The sequence below is a fragment of the Vicia villosa genome, unplaced genomic scaffold (assembly GCF_029867415.1).
Source record: "Vicia villosa cultivar HV-30 ecotype Madison, WI unplaced genomic scaffold, Vvil1.0 ctg.000881F_1_1, whole genome shotgun sequence".
Lineage (NCBI taxonomy): Eukaryota > Viridiplantae > Streptophyta > Magnoliopsida > Fabales > Fabaceae > Vicia > Vicia villosa.
This window is the reverse complement of record NW_026705397.1, coordinates 392490-410884: the sequence shown is the minus strand read 5'-3', so window position 1 is coordinate 410884 and position 18395 is coordinate 392490. Positions and strand designations below refer to the sequence as shown.

At 33.8% G+C, this 18395-nt stretch overlaps 1 protein-coding gene across 1 annotated transcript; it reads left to right on the top strand.

Moving 5' to 3' along the window:
- The first annotated feature begins 410 nt into the window (after nt 1-410).
- Nucleotides 411-3731, top strand: LOC131631900 (protein trichome birefringence-like 38). Its single transcript, XM_058902661.1, has 5 exons — nt 411-709; nt 2013-2184; nt 2307-2482; nt 2874-3032; nt 3273-3731. The coding sequence occupies exons 1-5, from the start codon at nt 444-446 to the stop codon at nt 3562-3564; spliced, it is 1065 nt and encodes a 354-aa protein (XP_058758644.1). The 5' UTR covers nt 411-443; the 3' UTR covers nt 3565-3731.
- The last annotated feature ends 14664 nt before the right edge of the window (nt 3732-18395 follow it).

The following is an 18395-nucleotide window of genomic DNA, read 5'->3' as shown; positions in this document are numbered from 1 at the left end:
TTAAGAAAAAGAAACGGGCCTAAAAAAAAGAAAGAAAGGGTAGGATGGCTGGTGTATAAAGAATAAAAGAAATTATAATTGTTATCATGTAATTACCATATTGCTATTAACTAAAATTAATGTTTTTTCTGTGATTTTATTAAAACAGTTTTTGGAAGAAAAAAAAACTGAAAACCAAAATATGTATAACTTGTTTTTCGTTTTTAAGATTTAAAAACTAAAAAACTAAAAGTTGTTTTTGAAAACAGTTTTTTAAAAAGAATGGTTTCAAACAGATTTTTTCTTTTCAAATTTTTAATAACTAAAAAAGAGTTTTTATTAATGTGTAATAAAGAGACAAATCCAAACTTATTATATATATACACACACAAAAGTTATGACAAAATATATATATCCCTCCAAACCTTGATTGACACACAAATCAAAATTTAAGAGAGTGAGAGATGGGTTTTGAAATGAGGGTTTATGGTTGGATATCAATAACCATTTGTATGGTGATTTATCTTAATCCATGCATATGTTTAGAAGAAACTAATGGAAGGAGTTGCAATATATATGAAGGAAGTTGGGTTTATGATCAATCTTACCCTCTTTATGATTCTTCAAAATGTCCTCATATTCGTTTGGAATACGATTGCTTGAAATATGGCAGAACTGATAAAGAGTATCTCAAATATAGATGGCAACCAACCAATTGTAACTTACCAAGGTACTAATTTATTAAACTTTTCTTTAACACCTACTCAACAACAACCGATATTTGTAATTAAGTTTAATTTATTTATTTTGTAAGTTTTTATCAATATCAAATGTTGGTGGTGTGCGGTGTCAGGATTCATAATTTTATATTATTTTTTTCAGGTGTGTTTGTTGTTGATTGAATTATGTGATTGATTATGATTTTCTGCATATCAATGGATGATGTATGTGTTAACAGCTTAATAACATGTGATGATAACACTAATATAATGTTAACATACACCAGACATATTTAATTAATATTTTTTATAATCAAGATAGTAAAGGCAAATTGATTTTTCTAAAGATATATAAATTAAAAAATTATAAGATAGTAAAAATAAATAATAAATATGACTGAACTGATATTTTATGCATATAAATAAGTAAAATTAAATTATAAATTTATTGAACAGATTTGTTTTATAAATATAAGTTTATAAATTATGTGTTAATACATTTAAATTTGACCAGGGCAAACAATTCCTTAATTCATTATTTCTTTTTTTAATTATATAATCTAATTAGCTGTGTGGTCTATTTTTAGGTTATTATTTTCCATTTTTATTGTATTAAGAAAAATAGAAAAATAAAATAATTATTATATCTATTTTCCATTTTTATATATATATATATATATATATATATATATATATATATATATATATATATATATATATATATATATATATATATATATATATATATATATATATATATATATATATATATATATATATTATTAAAAATCGAATGGTATTTTATTGTAATAGATTCATAAAATATTGAGATTAAAAATCTAATATAAAATTAAAAGAACGATTTTTTTTATTTGTTTACTTGTTGACATAATTGTATGAGAAATTCATAAAATATTATAATTTTAGTTTGTTACTTAATTTAGTAAAATGTAACTCTTTTATGCAGTTTTTTTAATAAAAGGGTGTATAAATCTAAACACAAATCATAAAATTATGCCAAAATTTTAATAGTTGTGGATGTGTTTGAATTTTTATTTATATTTAAAAACGGCTTATATCAAATTGAATTTCTCATACATATATTTCAATACTTGTATTATTTATTAATTTGATATATCACGTTAATTTATTTTTTATTGATGTTTAACTAATTTTAATATTTTGAATTAGTTTAATTAGTTTATTTATTTATTTTTATTAAATAATCCTTCATATGATTTGGTTTTTATTTTTAAATATTAATTAATCAAAGTGTTTAATAACATTTGTTTAAAAATATATTGGTGTTTGCAGATTTGACGGAAAAAGTTTCTTGACAAAATTCAAGGGAAAACAATTAATGTTTATTGGAGATTCAGTGAGTCTGAATCAATGGCAATCATTAATATGTTTGCTTCATTCTACTGTACCTAATGCTACTGTAATAAAAGAGGGTGGTGAGCCCATCACAAACCACACATTCCAGGTTAGTGAACCCTGTTAAAATTGTTGCATAAATAAATAAATAAATAAATAAAATAAAATAAAAATATTTTTTTATATTTTACTTTGAATATAATTTGTAGTAATTTTTTAATATTTTTGCAGGAATATGGAGTTTCAATTATTGCCTATCACACAACATATTTGGTTGACATTGAAGTGGAAAAAATTGGTAGAGTACTAAAACTTGATTCTCTTAAGAGTGGAAACATATGGAAGAAAATGGATGTTTTGGTTTTCAACACTTGGCTTTGGTGGTATAGGAGAGGACCCAAACAACCGTAAGATTTTTAGAAAACTCTTTTAATTAATTAGCATATATGTATAATTTGTTATGGATTATTATTAAAAAATTATTTTAACATTTAATAATTTTAAAACTAATGTTTAAATTTTTCTATGAAATTCATTTGTAAAAAAAATTTATTATTTTATAAATTTTATTTAAAATAACTGTTTTTAATTAATACGGTAAATTTTAATTTAAAAACACGATATCTGATTTTATGATCGAGCAATCAATGTTCTAAATTAGTTAATCCAACACAAATAGTATTTTCAAATAACTAGTTTGAAGCTAAAACCTTAAGAAAAACACACATTTAAATCCAATGTTCTCATTATCAACCCTAGGTCGATTTTTAATGTGGTGATTTTGATTTTGTATTGTAGATGGGATTATATTCAAGTAGGCAAGAAAATTGTAAAAGATATGGATAGAATGGAAGCTTTCAAACATGGTTTGACAACTTGGGCTAATTGGGTTGATAAAGAGGTTGATACAACCAAAACCAAAGTTCTTTTTCAAGGAATTTCTCCTATGCACTATCAGTAAGTTTCACAATTTTTCTCTCTCTTTAAACATGATACTTCCTCCGTCTTATATTATCACTAAATTTCACTTTTAATTTTATAAAATAATTAAAATATTTGATTTATATATAGACCAAATACATTAACTGTTTGATAAACTAAAAAAATAAAATTTACTAATATACGATAGAAGGAGTACTTTGTTTATTAGGTTTCTTATCGTTAACTTTTTTTTTAATTTGTGGATATAAAAAATAGTGGAGAAGAATGGAAAGAGCCAGGAGTAACAAACTGTGCAAAAGAGACAATACCAATAAATGGATTATCATCAACACTTGGATTACCAAAAGCATCATATGTATTGGAAAGTGTTTTGAAGAAAATAACCAAGCCTGTCCATCTTTTCAATATTACAGCTCTCTCGGAATTGAGAAAAGATGGTCATCCAAGCTCTCATAATGGCTTCCATGGCATGGATTGTACACATTGGTGTGTAGCTGGGGTTCCAGATACTTGGAACGAGCTTATGCTTAAATCAATTATAAATTAGAATTAAGTGTCAATGGTTTAAGTGAGTGATGTTGCATTTTAGTCCTTGAGAAAAATTATACTACTAGGGATCACATATATAAGTAGTTTAATAAAAATTTACAACAAAAAAAAAAAGATGTTGTTAGGACATTAAATATGAAATTTGTAGCATAATAAAAGTCTATAGTAGTGATTGACATTCATGATTCACAACAAAAATATCTTCTCATCTTTCTTCATCTTCATAGATTAATTACTTGGACTTTTTAAAACTAACATTCCTTTTCACATGGATCCAAGGTCAAGCTCTAAAACTTTGATTAATGGAAACACACAAGAGAAGAATCAATTCATGCGCGTATCCTAATCTTCAAATGTCTCAAATTCATACTAAAATTTATTAATATCAAATAAATTGTAAATTTCTATTGGATGTAACCTAATGTAGCATAAATATAACTTATTAAAGAATTGCATGCATCACAAATAAAAAAAAAATCAAGGATATGAGAAACTTACCAAATTTAAGAGATGTTTGTGCTTAGCTTGAATGAAGAGGAGTATAAGTTGATGAGAATCCTAGGTTGATGGAGAAAGGTTTGTGTTTGCTCCTTGAGAGAAAGATTGGAACAATGTGAGATATGTGATCTTTTCTACACTACATTGTTGTCGCGACACAAAAAATATCAGAGCGCGAAAACGCTCGAATAATAATGAAGTCGCCACCAAAGTTTATTTAAATAGGGATTCATATTTCCATTATCCTATTGTTATTGTCTAATTTCTTCCTCTATCTCTCCTTTATTTCTTTTACTGGAAATTTTCTTACTTCCCTGTGAGTGAAAAATACTTGTGAGAAAGCAGTTGTTCTTCAAGAGTGAGATTCTATTGAAAGTGTGTGTTTGGTTCTAGAGATAAACCTAGAAAAATACCTTTTAGATTTTCGAGGTTAGCCTGTTAAAACCACTATTTGGTTTTGGAGACTAGCTGGTTAAAATATATTTGGTTTGAGGGATCAACTTGTGTAAACTCTCTTAGTCGATTGTAAGAAAGTTCTTGGGCATAACCTATTAAAAGCTCAAATATATTTTTAGTGGAAATCTCAGTAAGAATTTCTCGAGGATATGAATAAGGCAAGCGATCGGATGAACCTCGATAAATCCTAGTGCAATCTCTTTAAACTATCTCCCCCTATCTCTACTACATCCGTTATTTACTTTCCTTTACATTTCAATCTTTCCACTTTTTGCCGCCTTTATCTCTACTAACGCAAATTATTATTTTAAGAAATTAATTTTATATAATCAAGATTTTTGAATAACACAGTTCAACCCTCCCTCTTGTGTTGGGATTAACTTGTTCAATAAGTGGCATAAGAGCCTAAATGCTTTTTGAAATTTCTCTATTACATACAACACATGTTCATCCTGATATCTTAATGATAGATCTAATGTCGAGACAGATGTTCCGACATCTTTTATGACACTCTGAACAGACTTTTGAAACTGTGTGATTATGCAAAAAATAAATATGCAGAAAAACATAAATAACACACACATAATTGTAAACCCAGTTCGGTGCAACATCACTTACTCTAGGGGCTACCAAGCCAGGAAGGAAGTCCACTACAGTATTAGTTCAAAGCCTAAATAAGTCACATGCTTACAACTTTCCATCCTAATCATTATCTTGTGCTACCTCTACCTAAGACCATCCTATATATAAGAAGTCCCATCTCACTTCCAATTACCGCAACAATGTCTAACAGTCCTAGTCACAGTTATTGTATCAATGACTTTTCACCTAACTGAAGATCACATCTCAAAGATCAAGTCACAAACTAGTAACAAGGGAAGACTACACTTCCAGTAAAATATACTTAGTCTTGCTTCACAACTTTAACTAAGAAAATAACTTGATCTTGCTCAAAAGCTTGATCAAGAACATAACTCAACTCTTATGCTTAAAAGCATTAAGAGTGAGAACAAAAACTCAACTCATTACCTAAAGTTTTCTGATTGAGAACAACAATGTGTATCAAAAGTATCAAAAGATATATGGGTGACGTACACCACAAGTTAGAGAAGAGGCTCTCAAAACCCTTAAACCTAATTTACAAACTATAAAAAGAAAAAAGAGAAAAAACATACATAAAACTAGGACTAGGGTTGTCTATATATAGTCTTCAAAAGTTCTTTGGGTTTCAAATTCATTATCCATAAATGCTTGATCCACACGTTTGTAGCTGTACCAATCTTGTAATTAACTCTCCTTAAATCTTGCAACCAACCTTCAATTCTTCAATCTTTAATATATAAATGTTAATTCTGTTGGAGATTTGATTTCCTTTTTCCAGATGAAATCATCTTGACCTGCAAAATATACTGAGATATATCTGGAATAAATTTCACTGGATCTAATTAAATCTGTTAAGATTTAAAACAATTCGGCACAAATGTTCTGGGTCATGATGTTACGACATCTGTTAGAACATAAGTCATTTTAAAGTAGCCCAAACTCTAGTGTACTAAAAAAATTATACTTAAGTCCGATACTGCTATATCAGTTAGGATGTTATGACATTCTGTCACACATCTTCACTAGAGGTATTTTTTAGCAAAATTAATTCCAACCAAACTCAAAGTTTATAGAGCTAACAATTTCCCCATTTAACAAATTTTGGCTAAAACACCTTTTGCACAAGAAACCCGAGAAGAGTACGACCATACAAGCTACATGCTGATCATGTATACTTTGCACATGAGGAGGAAGATAGTCTGCAGTTACAGATCTATCCAAAATACTCCCCCTAAATTCCAGAACCAGTTTTTGTCACAAGGAACTTGGACAACTACCCTTGTAGCCTCTAGAAACAAAAAGGAATTCTACCTTGAATGATTCAATTTAGAAGACCATGTGACAGAAGCAGTACACATTAGAAGATCATGTAACAGAAGAAAAAACACAACACACATGATGTTGGAACATTTGATAGAACTTCATGTATAAACCCACAACTTGAGTAATAGACGAAACAAAAATAGAAAACCCTTATGACAGATAGTCATACCCCCCCTAAAGAGTCATACTCCCCCTAAAGTGTAGACTCCCCCTAAAGGTTAACAACACAAGGACAAGACCCAATGACGAACACAACACACACACGACTACTATTTCTCCCCCTTTTTAGCCAAAAATTGAAAAAATCAGAGTTGAAACAATAACACAAAGAAAAAATTCTTTCCCACCAAACAAAAGAAAAGAAAAGAAACAAACTAAACCACAAGGATGAGGAGAAAAAAACTTTTACAGACTCAACTGACACATGCAAACAAAACACACCCAGTTCTAGCTAATGTGAGAACTAAAACTTCATAATGTCAATAGAGGTTTTACTCATGAAAAACGCAACTTGTGAGAATGTTGAGGATAGTGGGGGTATTTATACACAAGGTAAGTTACTTTGGAATGTAACAAGGCCTTGTTTTTAATGACAAGTCAATCAGTACATGCATATTAGAAGGAGATAAAGTCATCCTTGCAAACAGTTCACCATACAACATAGGAGAGAGAAACAGTCTTGTTCAACTTTCCCTCTTTCCAAGCTTTGACTGCAACAATATGTCACAATATTTTGAATGACATTCTCAATGTCATTGAAAATGTATTCTCTTCATATTACACATAACACATGGTGAAAAATTACAGTTGGCTAACCGGCCACATTGTTACTCCAACACCCTTCTGCAATGTAATTTCAAGATTACCCTTCACTACTTCAATCTGACTTGAATTTCATGCTTTAAAGAAAATCCTACCATGAGTTTCTTAGACATTTCAAGTTTAGAAACATCATCACTTGCCTTGTAGAAAGACCCCTGACACAATGATGACAGTACCAATGTCTTTGTTCTGTAAGAAGAATAAAATCCTTGTACCTTTATAGTAGTAGAATGTTACACTACAATGTCACGACATCCAGTTTGATACTATACTATTTTAGTAATAAACTCAATTGGAATTACATTTTTCTTCAGCAAAAACCTAATCTTCAAGACATAATAGGATTAAATTAATTCTAATACAAGGGATCATAATATCCACCAATAATACAATCCTCTTTAGACTTGGTAAATAGATTTCATACTCCCAGACTCATAACCAATACATGTTTCATTTCTGAAATACTAATGATCGCAGACAAAAATAAACCCCAAACAATTAACTCCTCTTTAATATTCTATCTTGAGAGCTTACTTATTTAGTGCATTCTAGCCTTTTAGAATATTCCATAATTCGGAGTAACAAACCGCTGAAATGATGTTCCAACAATTGGTTAAACATCAGTTCCTTTCAGTGAATTTATCACTGAATCTGGTCCTGATAACATTACCAAAAGAACCTTTCCCAATAGAGTAACTCTGAATCATACCTTATTGTCATAGACAAGAACCTTATAAGACTTTACCAATAATTGATTTACTTTGCTAAATATCACAAAAGGAAATCATATAAATGTTGATATCCACCAGGACACTTATCTTTCATAGAACACTCTTAATCCAAGAATAAATCCTAGAGCTGAAGGATAGAAAAACACTTAGAAAGGGGGGGGTTTGAATAAGTGTAGCTTTAAAAAACTTGACAGATAAAAATAAATTGCACAGTTATTTTTATCCTGGTTCGTTGTTAACTAAACTACTCCAGTCCACCCCCGCAGAGATGATTTACCTCAACTGAGGATTTAATCCACTAATCGCACGGATTACAATGGTTCTCCACTTAGTCAGCAACTAAGTCTTCCAGAGTCTTCTGATCACACACTGATCACTCCAGGAACAACTGCTTAGATACCCTCTAAGACTTTCTAGAGTATACTGATCCACACGATCACTCTAGTTACAACCTGCTTAGATAACCTCTAAGACTTCCTAGAGTATTCTGATCCACACGATCACTCTAGTTCCTTACAACTTAATGTAATCAATTCTAAGAGTATTACAATTGCTTCTTAAAAGCTATAATCACAAACTGTGATATTTCTCTTAACGTTTAAGCTTAATCTCACTAATATATTACAACAGCAATGTAGTGAGCTTTGATGAAGATGAAGATTCTGAGCTTTGAGTAGAACAGAGTGTCAGCAAGTTAATATGAGTTGTTTTGGTGCAGAATCGTTAACCTTGCTTCTCATCAGAACTTCATATTTATAGGCGTTGGAGAAGATGACCGTTGAGTGCATTTAATGCTTTGCGTGTTCCGTACAGCATCGCATTTAATGTTATACGCTTTTGTCAACTACCTCGAGCCTTGTTCACGCTGTGTCTACTGACGTTGCCTATAATAGCTTTTAACGTTCCTTTTGTCAGTCAGCGTAGCTTGCCACTTGTACTTCCTTCTGATCTGATGTTTGTGAATACAACGTTTGAATATCATCAGAGTCAAACAGCTTGGTGCACAGCATCTTCTGATCTTCTGACCTTGAAGTGCTTCTGAGCGTGATACCATCAGAACTTCAGTGCTTCTGATCTCATGTTCTTCTGATGCTTCCATAGACCCATGTTCTGATTCTGCTTCGACCATCTTCTGATGTCTTGCCAGACCATGTTCTGATGTTGCATGCTGAACCCTTTGAGACAAAGCTTCTGAGCGCTGAATTATGCGTACTCTTTATATATTTCCTGAAAAGGAAATTGCATTGGATTAGAGTACCATATTATCTTAAGCAAAATTCATATTATTGTTATCATCAAAACTAAGATAATTGATCAGAACAAATCTTGTTCTAACAATCTCCCCCTTTTTGATGATGACAAAAACATATATAAATGATATGAATTTGCGATCAGAAAGAGCAGACGGCAAAAGACAAGTTACACAGCTTATAGCATAAGCATATGAATATGTCTCCCCCTGAGATTAACAATCTCCCCCTGAGATAAATAATCTCCCCCTGAAATAAATACTCGAAGAACTTTAATAAAAGACTTCCCTGATTATTTCGGTAGAGACGATCATATAAGCTTCTGTCTTCAGAGAATTCATAGCTTCTGACTTCTGCTTCCATTGGACAGCTTCAGAACTAGAATTTCTTTAGATCCTTAGAATACTCACAGCTAGGGGTGGAAATAGGCCAGGCCGATAACAGGGGCCTACAGGCTAGCCTATATAGGCTCAGGCCAGGCCACACATTATTTTTAAATAGAAAAGGCTTAGGCTTTTTTATAAGCCTATTTAGTTAAAAAGGCTAGGCCTCAGGCCCTAAAAAAAGCCTTTTAAGCCTATTAGGCTGGCCTATTTAAATAAATATGAATACTTTTTTTATTATCATTATGTTATATTTTATACTTTGAATTAAAATACATAAATAAAATTTGGTTATCTTTAAGAACTTGTAAAAATAAGATGAAAACATCTGATGAACATTGTTTTCATAAGTTCTCTTAAACAAATAGTCTTGTAAAACTTATGCTAAGAGGTAAGTTAAAATAAGACAATGGAAACAAATTTTTAGTCTCTTGATCTTTTAGTTAGTTAGTCTATTTAAATATTATTTTAATTGTTTATATACATATGTCTAAAACAAATAGGCTTTTATATAGGCTAACAGGCTAACTAGGCCTTCGAAAAGGCCAGACTCAGACCTAAAAACTAAGCCTACGACAGGCCACAGGCCAGGCTTAGGCTTCAGTTTTTTTAAGAGGCCAGGCTTAGGCTTGACAAAGCCTAGCTCGGCCCAGCCTATTTCCACCCCTACTCACAGCTTCTGATTCTTGCTTCCATCTAGGACAGCTTCAGAACTTGAATTTCTTTGATCTTCAGAACATTCACAGCTTCTGATTTCTGCTTCCATTTAGGACAGCTTCAGAACTTGAATTTCTTTGATCTTCAGAACATTCACAGCTTCTGATTTCTGCTTCCATTTAGGACAGCTTCAGAACTTGAGTTTTCTGGATCTTTAGAACATTCACAGCTTCTGATTTCTGCTTCCCTCAGATAGCTTCAGAGCTTGAATTTCTACCAACATCACCTCATGCTAGATTTGTATCAGAACATTGTTGAATGTACCAGAGCATCATCAGAGCATCTCTACATCCTGAAATGTTACAGAACAAAAACTAAACGACAAAAGTCAGCATGAACGAGTCAGAACATAAAATGTATATTAGAACACATTATATGTATCAGAGCCATATAGGCTAAAATAATGTATCAGAGCAAATAGAATTTTGTCAGAGCAAATAGACAAATATGGATCAAATTCTATTATCAGTGCTTCTGATTCATTCTTCTTTCTTGCTTCTGATTTCTGAAGCTTGACAGCACTCAGCTTGCTTCAGTTTCCATGAGTTTATTCTTTTTACAGAATAACACTTCTTATGGTTTTGCTTCTGTGTTTGCTTTGAAGATTCTCTTCACTTCTTTATACCTGCAAAACACTTAAGCCATATAGAACTTGCAGTTCTTGTTAGTAAATGTGTGGGAGCTTTACCCAGCAACTGATAGATTAATCAAATCATTTATCATTTATCTTCTCCCCCTTTTTGTCATAACATCAAAAAGAATATGTCAAAAGATTCAGATGAATAAAACGACAAATAAAGTCACTGGAATGTGAAAACAAAGAAACTTTTCATTGATAATCAAAAGATATTACAAAAGGTTCATATGTTTAACAAGCAGATGCAACAAGGAAAGAAAACTTCTAAGACCAAAGACTAAGACCCTAGCTAAGACAAATTTTGTGCCAGCATGTCTTGAACCCTGTCATTAGTTGCAGTTTTCCTTGCCATTGAAGGAGTGAAACGCATCATTGACTGCTTCTTGGGCTTCCAGGCGAGGGGTCAGGGAGACTTGGTTCTGATGCAGATCTTCCACAATCTTTATCAGAGACAACATTCTCAGCAGGTGAAAATGAAGAGATTTCTTTGGAATGGGTTGAGGGAGAGGAAAGGTTAGATGAGGAGGAAGTTGAGTCTTGAAGGTAAAAAGATGAGGAAGAAGATGGAGATGATGGAGGGCTTTCACTAGGGGGTTGAAACACACGTCTAGAATAGTTTCCAGATAGTTTTGCTTCGAATGGATTCACCTTGAGAGGGTCATAGGTGATCTTTATCTTTTTGGGTTTGGAAGAAGATGTTTCAACAGCTTTTCTCTTTTTGTTTTGATCAATTTCATGGTTTCCTGGGCTTGATGAAGAGTTCATGATGGATTTGCAGATAATGAACAGCTAGGGTTTGATATGAATGCAAAAAGATAGAGAAGGAAAACAAAGACAGAGTGTAATAGAGAAAATATAAGAGGGAAGGAGAAGCGTTTGAAGAGTATTTAAAAGAAAATAAAATGAAACAAATGATGGATAGCATTTAATGTTACGTGACATGAGGAGAGATAATAAAGACAAATGAGGTGACTAGCACAGTTACCTATGGTCGGCGTCCCTTCAACTGCACGCGCGCTTATCCATGAACAGTAACGACAGGTTTACCATCCCGAGATAAAACGTTACAGCTGTTTTGCTTTAAAAGAGGTTCTGAATCAACTTAGACAATGAAACGTTAGTAATAACCGAATCATAATTTCTAAAAGATTTCAATCAGAACTTCTGATTTAAAAAGAAATCCACATTCATTTCAGAAGATACTCATACGTAAGAACTTCCCATCTTCTCATTCTGGGCATAAATCCATACTGATGTTCTTCAGAATGAACTTAAACCTATCTTCAGCCAGGGGTTTTGTAAAGATATCAGCCCATTGATGGTCTGTATCAACAAAGTTTAAGGATATAACACCCTTCTGAACATAGTCCCTTATGAAATGATGTTTAATCTCAATATGTTTAGCCTTTGAATGAAGAATAGGATTCTTAGATAAACATATAGCAGAAGTATTATCACAGAATATAGGAATGTTACTCTCATATATCTGATAATCTTCTAACTGACTCTTCATCCAGAGCATCTGTGTACTGCAACCAGCAGCAGCGACATATTCTGCTTCTGTTGTTGATAGAGCAATAGTTGCTTGCTTCTTGCTATACCAGGAGATCAAATGACTTCCAAGAAATTGGCAACTTCCTGAAGTACTCTTTCTTTCAATTCTGTCTCCAGCATAGTCAGCATCGCAGAATCCTACTAAGTTGTATTCTTTAGATTTTCTGTAAACTAAGCCAACATTAGTAGTACCTTTCAGATACCTTAGAATTCTCTTAACAGCAGTTAAATGAGATTCTCTAGGATCTGATTGGAATATAGCACACAAACAAACACTGAACAGAATGTCAGGTCTAGAAGCAGTCAAATATAGAAGAGATCCAATCATACCTCTGTATAACTTCTGATCTACCTTCTTACTTACCTCATCCTTACCTAGGATGCATGTTGGATGCATAGGAGTTTTGGCTTCTTTGCAGTCTAGAAGATTAAACTTCTTCAGAAGTTCCTTCACATACTTGGTTTGGTGAACATACGTTCCTTCTGATGTTTGATTTATTTGTATTCCAAGGAAATACTTGAGTTCTCCCATCATGCTCATTTCAAACTCAGCCTGCATAGACTCAGCAAACTCCTTTCCAAGTGTAGCATTAGATGTTCCAAAAATAATATCATCTACATATATTTGACAAATTAAAATATCCCTTTTAAAGGTTTTACAGAAGAGAGTAGTGTCCACTTTTCCTCTAGTGAAACCATTATCCAGAAGGAAAGAACTTAAGCGTTCATACCAAGCTCTGGGAGCTTGTTTCAATCCATACAACGATTTCTTTAGTTTAAAAACATGATTAGGAGACATAGAGTCTTCAAAACCAGGAGGTTGATGGACATAAACTTCTTCATCTATATAACCATTTAAGAAGGCACTCTTAACATCCATCTGATAGAGAGTGATGTTATGTTGAGTGGCAAATGAAATTAATAGACGAATAGATTCTAACCTGGCCACTGGTGCAAAGGTTTCTGTATAGTCAATCCCTTCTTGCTGACTATAACCCTGAGCCACCAGTCTGGCTTTGTTCCTTACCACTTCACCTTTCTCACTGAGCTTGTTTCTGAAGACCCATTTTGTACCGATTATATTAAATCCATCTGGTCTAGGAACAAGATCCCAAACATCATTCCTTGTAAACTGATTCAGTTCTTCTTGCATAGCAATTATCCAGTCTGGATCTTCTAGAGCATGATCAACAGAAGTTGGCTCGATCAAAGATACAAGACCTAATTGACAGTCTACATTGTTCTTAAGGAATGCTCTTGTTCTGATTGGATCATCCTTCTTTCCAAGAATGACATCTTCTGAATGACCAGAGATGAGTCTGGATGATCTTCTGACAGATGGTTCTTCAGAAATGCTTAGATCCTCCAGAGAAGCTGATACTTGATCTTCAGATTCTTTGCTTCTGAGAAGCTCTGCTTCTGATGCGTTGCTTCTTGGCTCAACAACTTCTGATATATCAATATCACAATCTGCAAAATTATCAAACTGCTTTGGTTTTTCAGAACCAAGCTTATCATCAAACCTGATATTGATTGATTCTTCTACAATCAATGTTTCAGTATTGTATACTCTGTAGCCTTTTGAGCGTTCAGAATATCCAAGAAGGAAACATTTTTGTGCTTTGGAATCAAACTTACCAAGATGATCTTTAGTGTTCAGAATAAAGCATACACATCCAAAAGGATGGAAATATGAAATGTTGGGCTTTTTATTCTTCCACAATTCATAAGGAGTCTTATTTAGAATAGGTCTGATAGAAATTCTATTCTGAATATAGCATGCAGTGTTTATTGCTTCTGCCCAGAAATGCTTAGCCATATTGGTTTCATTGATCATGGTTCTGGCCATTTCTTGCAGAGTCCTATTCTTTCGTTCTACAACTCCATTTTGCTGTGGAGTTCTAGGACAAGAGAAATCATGGGCAATACCATTTTCTTTGAAGAATTCTTCAAAGAATCTGTTCTCAAATTCACCACCATGATCACTTCTGACCTTTATGATTTTACACTCTTTTTCAGATTGAATCTGAATGCAGAAATCAAAGAACACTGAATGAGACTCATCCTTGTGTTTCAAGAATTTTACCCATGTCCAGCGGCTATAATCATCTACGATGACTAATCCATATTTCTTCCCTCTGACAGATGCTGTTTTGACTGGGCCAAACAGATCAATGTGCAAGAGTTCTAATGGCCTTGAGGTAGAAACAACATTCTTGGACTTGAATGCAGGTTTGGAGAACTTGCCCTTCTGACATGCTTCACAAAGAGCATCTGATTTGAATTTCAGATTAGGGAGTCCTCTGACAAGATCCAGTTTGTTAATCTGAGAAATCTTTCTCAAACTAGCATGACCTAATCTTCTGTGCCAGACCCACTGCTCTTCAGAAACAGACATAAGACAAGTCACCTTCTGACTCATAAGATCTTGCAGATCTGTCTTATAAATGTTGTTCTTCCTCTTGCCTGTAAATAGGATTGAGCCATCCTTCTGATTTACAGCCTTGCAAGACTCTTGATTAAAGATTATATCATAACCATTGTCACTCAATTGACTGATAGATAAGAGGTTATGTGTTAATCCTTCTACAAGAAGTACATTAGAAATGGAAGGAGAGTTACCAGACTTTATAGTTCCAGAGCCAATTATCTTGCCCTTCTGATCTCCTCCAAACTTGACTTCTCCTCCAGACTTAAGCACCAGGTCTTGGAACATAGACCTTCTTCCTGTCATGTGTCGTGAGCATCCAGAGTCCAGGTACCACGACATGTTGTGCTTTGTCCTTTTTGCAGCTAAGGATATCTGCAATAGGAATAATCTTATCCTTAGGTACCCACATCTTCTTGGGTCCTTTCTTGTTAGATTTTCTCAAGTTCTGATTGAACTTGGGTTTAACATTGTAAGCAATAGGAGGAACAGCATGATAATTTTTAATATGAGTTTCATGATATTTCCTAGGTTGTGTCACATGCTTTTTGGTGTGTGTTATGTGAAAACTTTGAGCATGTGAAGTGTGCCTAATATCATGGGAGTGGCCATACTTGAACTGATCATACAATGGCTTGTATGTGAATTTCATTTCATCAACAGATTCAAGTTTGTATGGGGTTTCACCCTCAAAACCAATGCCGACTCTTTTGTTTCCAGACACAGCATATATCATAGAAGCTAGCTGACTTCTGCCAATACTTCTAGATAAGAACTTCCTGAAACTTAAATCATATTCTTTCAGAATATGGTTTAGACTAGGAGTGAATTTTTCTGAATCAGAAGGAGATCCAACATTATTGGATAATTTTAAAAGTTTTTCTTTTAATTCAGAATTCTCCAACTCAAGCTTCTTTGTTTCAAATTCAAGTAGCTTTTTCAGCTCTTTGTATTTGAGACTAATCTGAGACTTGAATTCCAGAAGTTCAGTTAGACCGGAAACTAACTCATCTCTAGTAAGTTCAGAAAATACCTCTTCCGAATCTGATTCTGATGTAGATTCTGATCCGTCATCTTCTGTCGCCATCAGCGCACAGTTAGCCTGCTCATCTTCAGAGTCTGAATCATCTTCTGACTCATCCCAGGTTGCCATAAGACCTTTCTTCTTATGAAACTTCTTCTTGGGATTTTCCTTCTAAAGTTTTGGACATTCATTCTTGAAGTGTCCAGGCTCATTGCATTCATAGCACATGACCTTCTTCTTGTCAAATCTTCTGTCATCAGAAGATTCTCCACGTTCAAATTTCTTTGAACTTCTGACGCCTCTGAACTTCCTTTGCTTGTTCTTCCAGAGTTGATTTAGCCTTCTGGAGATCAAGGACAGTTCATCTTCTTCTTCAGATTCTGATTCTTCAGGATCTTCTTCTCTAGCCTGAAAAGCGTTAGTGCATTTCTTGATATTGGATTTTAATGCAATAGACTTACCTTTCTTTTGAGGCTCATTTGCGTCCAGCTCTATTTCATGGCTTCTCAAGGCACTGATAAGCTCTTCCAGAGAAACTTCATTCAGATTCTTTGCAATCTTGAATGCAGTCACCATAGGACCCTATCTTCTGGGTAAGCTTCTGATGATCTTCTTTACGTGATCAGCCTTGGTGTATCCCTTGTCAAGAACTCTCAATCCAGCAGTAAGAGTTTGAAATCTTGAAAACATCTTTTCAATGTCTTCATCATCCTCCATCTTGAAGGCTTCATACTTCTGGATTAAGGCGAGAGCTTTAGTCTCCTTGACTTGAGCATTTCCTTCATGAGTCATTTTCAAGGACTCATATATGTCATAGGCCGTTTCCCTGTTAGATATCTTCTCATACTCAGCATGAGAGATAGCATTCAGCAAAACAGTTCTGCATTTATGATGATTCCTGAAAAGCTTCTTCTGATCATCATTCATTTCTTGCCTTGTCAGCTTTACGCCACTGGCATTTACTGGATGTTTGTAACCATCCATCAGAAGATCCCATAGATCACCATCTAGACCAAGAAAGTAACTTTCCAGTTTATCTTTCCAGTATTCAAAGTTTTCACCATCAAATACCGGAGGTCTAGTATAACCATTGTTACCGTTGTGTTGCTCAGCAGAGCCAGATGTAGATGCAGGTGTAGACTTTGCAGTTTCATCAGCCATCTTTTACTGAAGCGTTTTTCTCTTCCTGAATCTTTTCTAAACACGGTTAAGTGCTTGCACCTTAGAACCGGCGCTCTGATGCCAATTGAAGGATAGAAAAACACTTAGAAAGGGGGGGTTTGAATAAGTGTAGCTTTAAAAAACTTGACAGATAAAAATAAATTGCACAGTTACTTTTATCCTGGTTCGTTGTTAACTAAACTACTCCAGTCCACCCCCGCAGAGATGATTTACCTCAACTGAGGATTTAATCCACTAATCGCACGGATTACAATGGTTCTCCACTTAGTCAGCAACTAAGTCTTCCAGAGTCTTCTGATCACACACTGATCACTCCAGGAACAACTGCTTAGATACCCTCTAAGACTTTCTAGAGTATACTGATCCACACGATCACTCTAGTTACAACCTGCTTAGATAACCTCTAAGACTTCCTAGAGTATTCTGATCCACACGATCACTCTAGTTCCTTACAACTTAATGTAATCAATTCTAAGAGTATTACAATTGCTTCTTAAAAGCTATAATCACAAACTGTGATATTTCTCTTAACGTTTAAGCTTAATCTCACTAATATATTACAACAACAATGTAGTGAGCTTTGATGAAGATGAAGATTCTGAGCTTTGAGTAGAACAGAGTGTCAGCAAGTTAATATGAGTTGTTTTGGTGCAGAATCGTTAACCTTGCTTCTCATCAGAACTTCATATTTATAGGCGTTGGAGAAGATGACCGTTGAGTGCATTTAATGCTTTGCGTGTTCCGTACAGCATCACATTTAATGTTATACGCTTTTGTCAACTACCTCGAGCCTTGTTCACGCTGTGTCTACTGACGTTGCCTATAATAGCTTTTAACGTTCCTTTTGTCAGTCAGCGTAGCTTGCCACTTGTACTTCCTTCTGATCTGATGTTTGTGAATACAACGTTTGAATATCATCAGAGTCAAACAGCTTGGTGCACAGCATCTTCTGATCTTCTGACCTTGAAGTGCTTCTGAGCGTGATACCATCAGAACTTCAGTGCTTCTGATCTCATGTTCTTCTGATGCTTCCATAGACCCATGTTCTGATTCTGCTTCGACCATCTTCTGATGTCTTGCCAGACCATGTTCTGATGTTGCATGCTGAACCCTTTGAGACAAAGCTTCTGAGCGCTGAATTATGCGTACTCTTTATATATTTCCTGAAAAGGAAATTGCATTGGATTAGAGTACCATATTATCTTAAGCAAAATTCATATT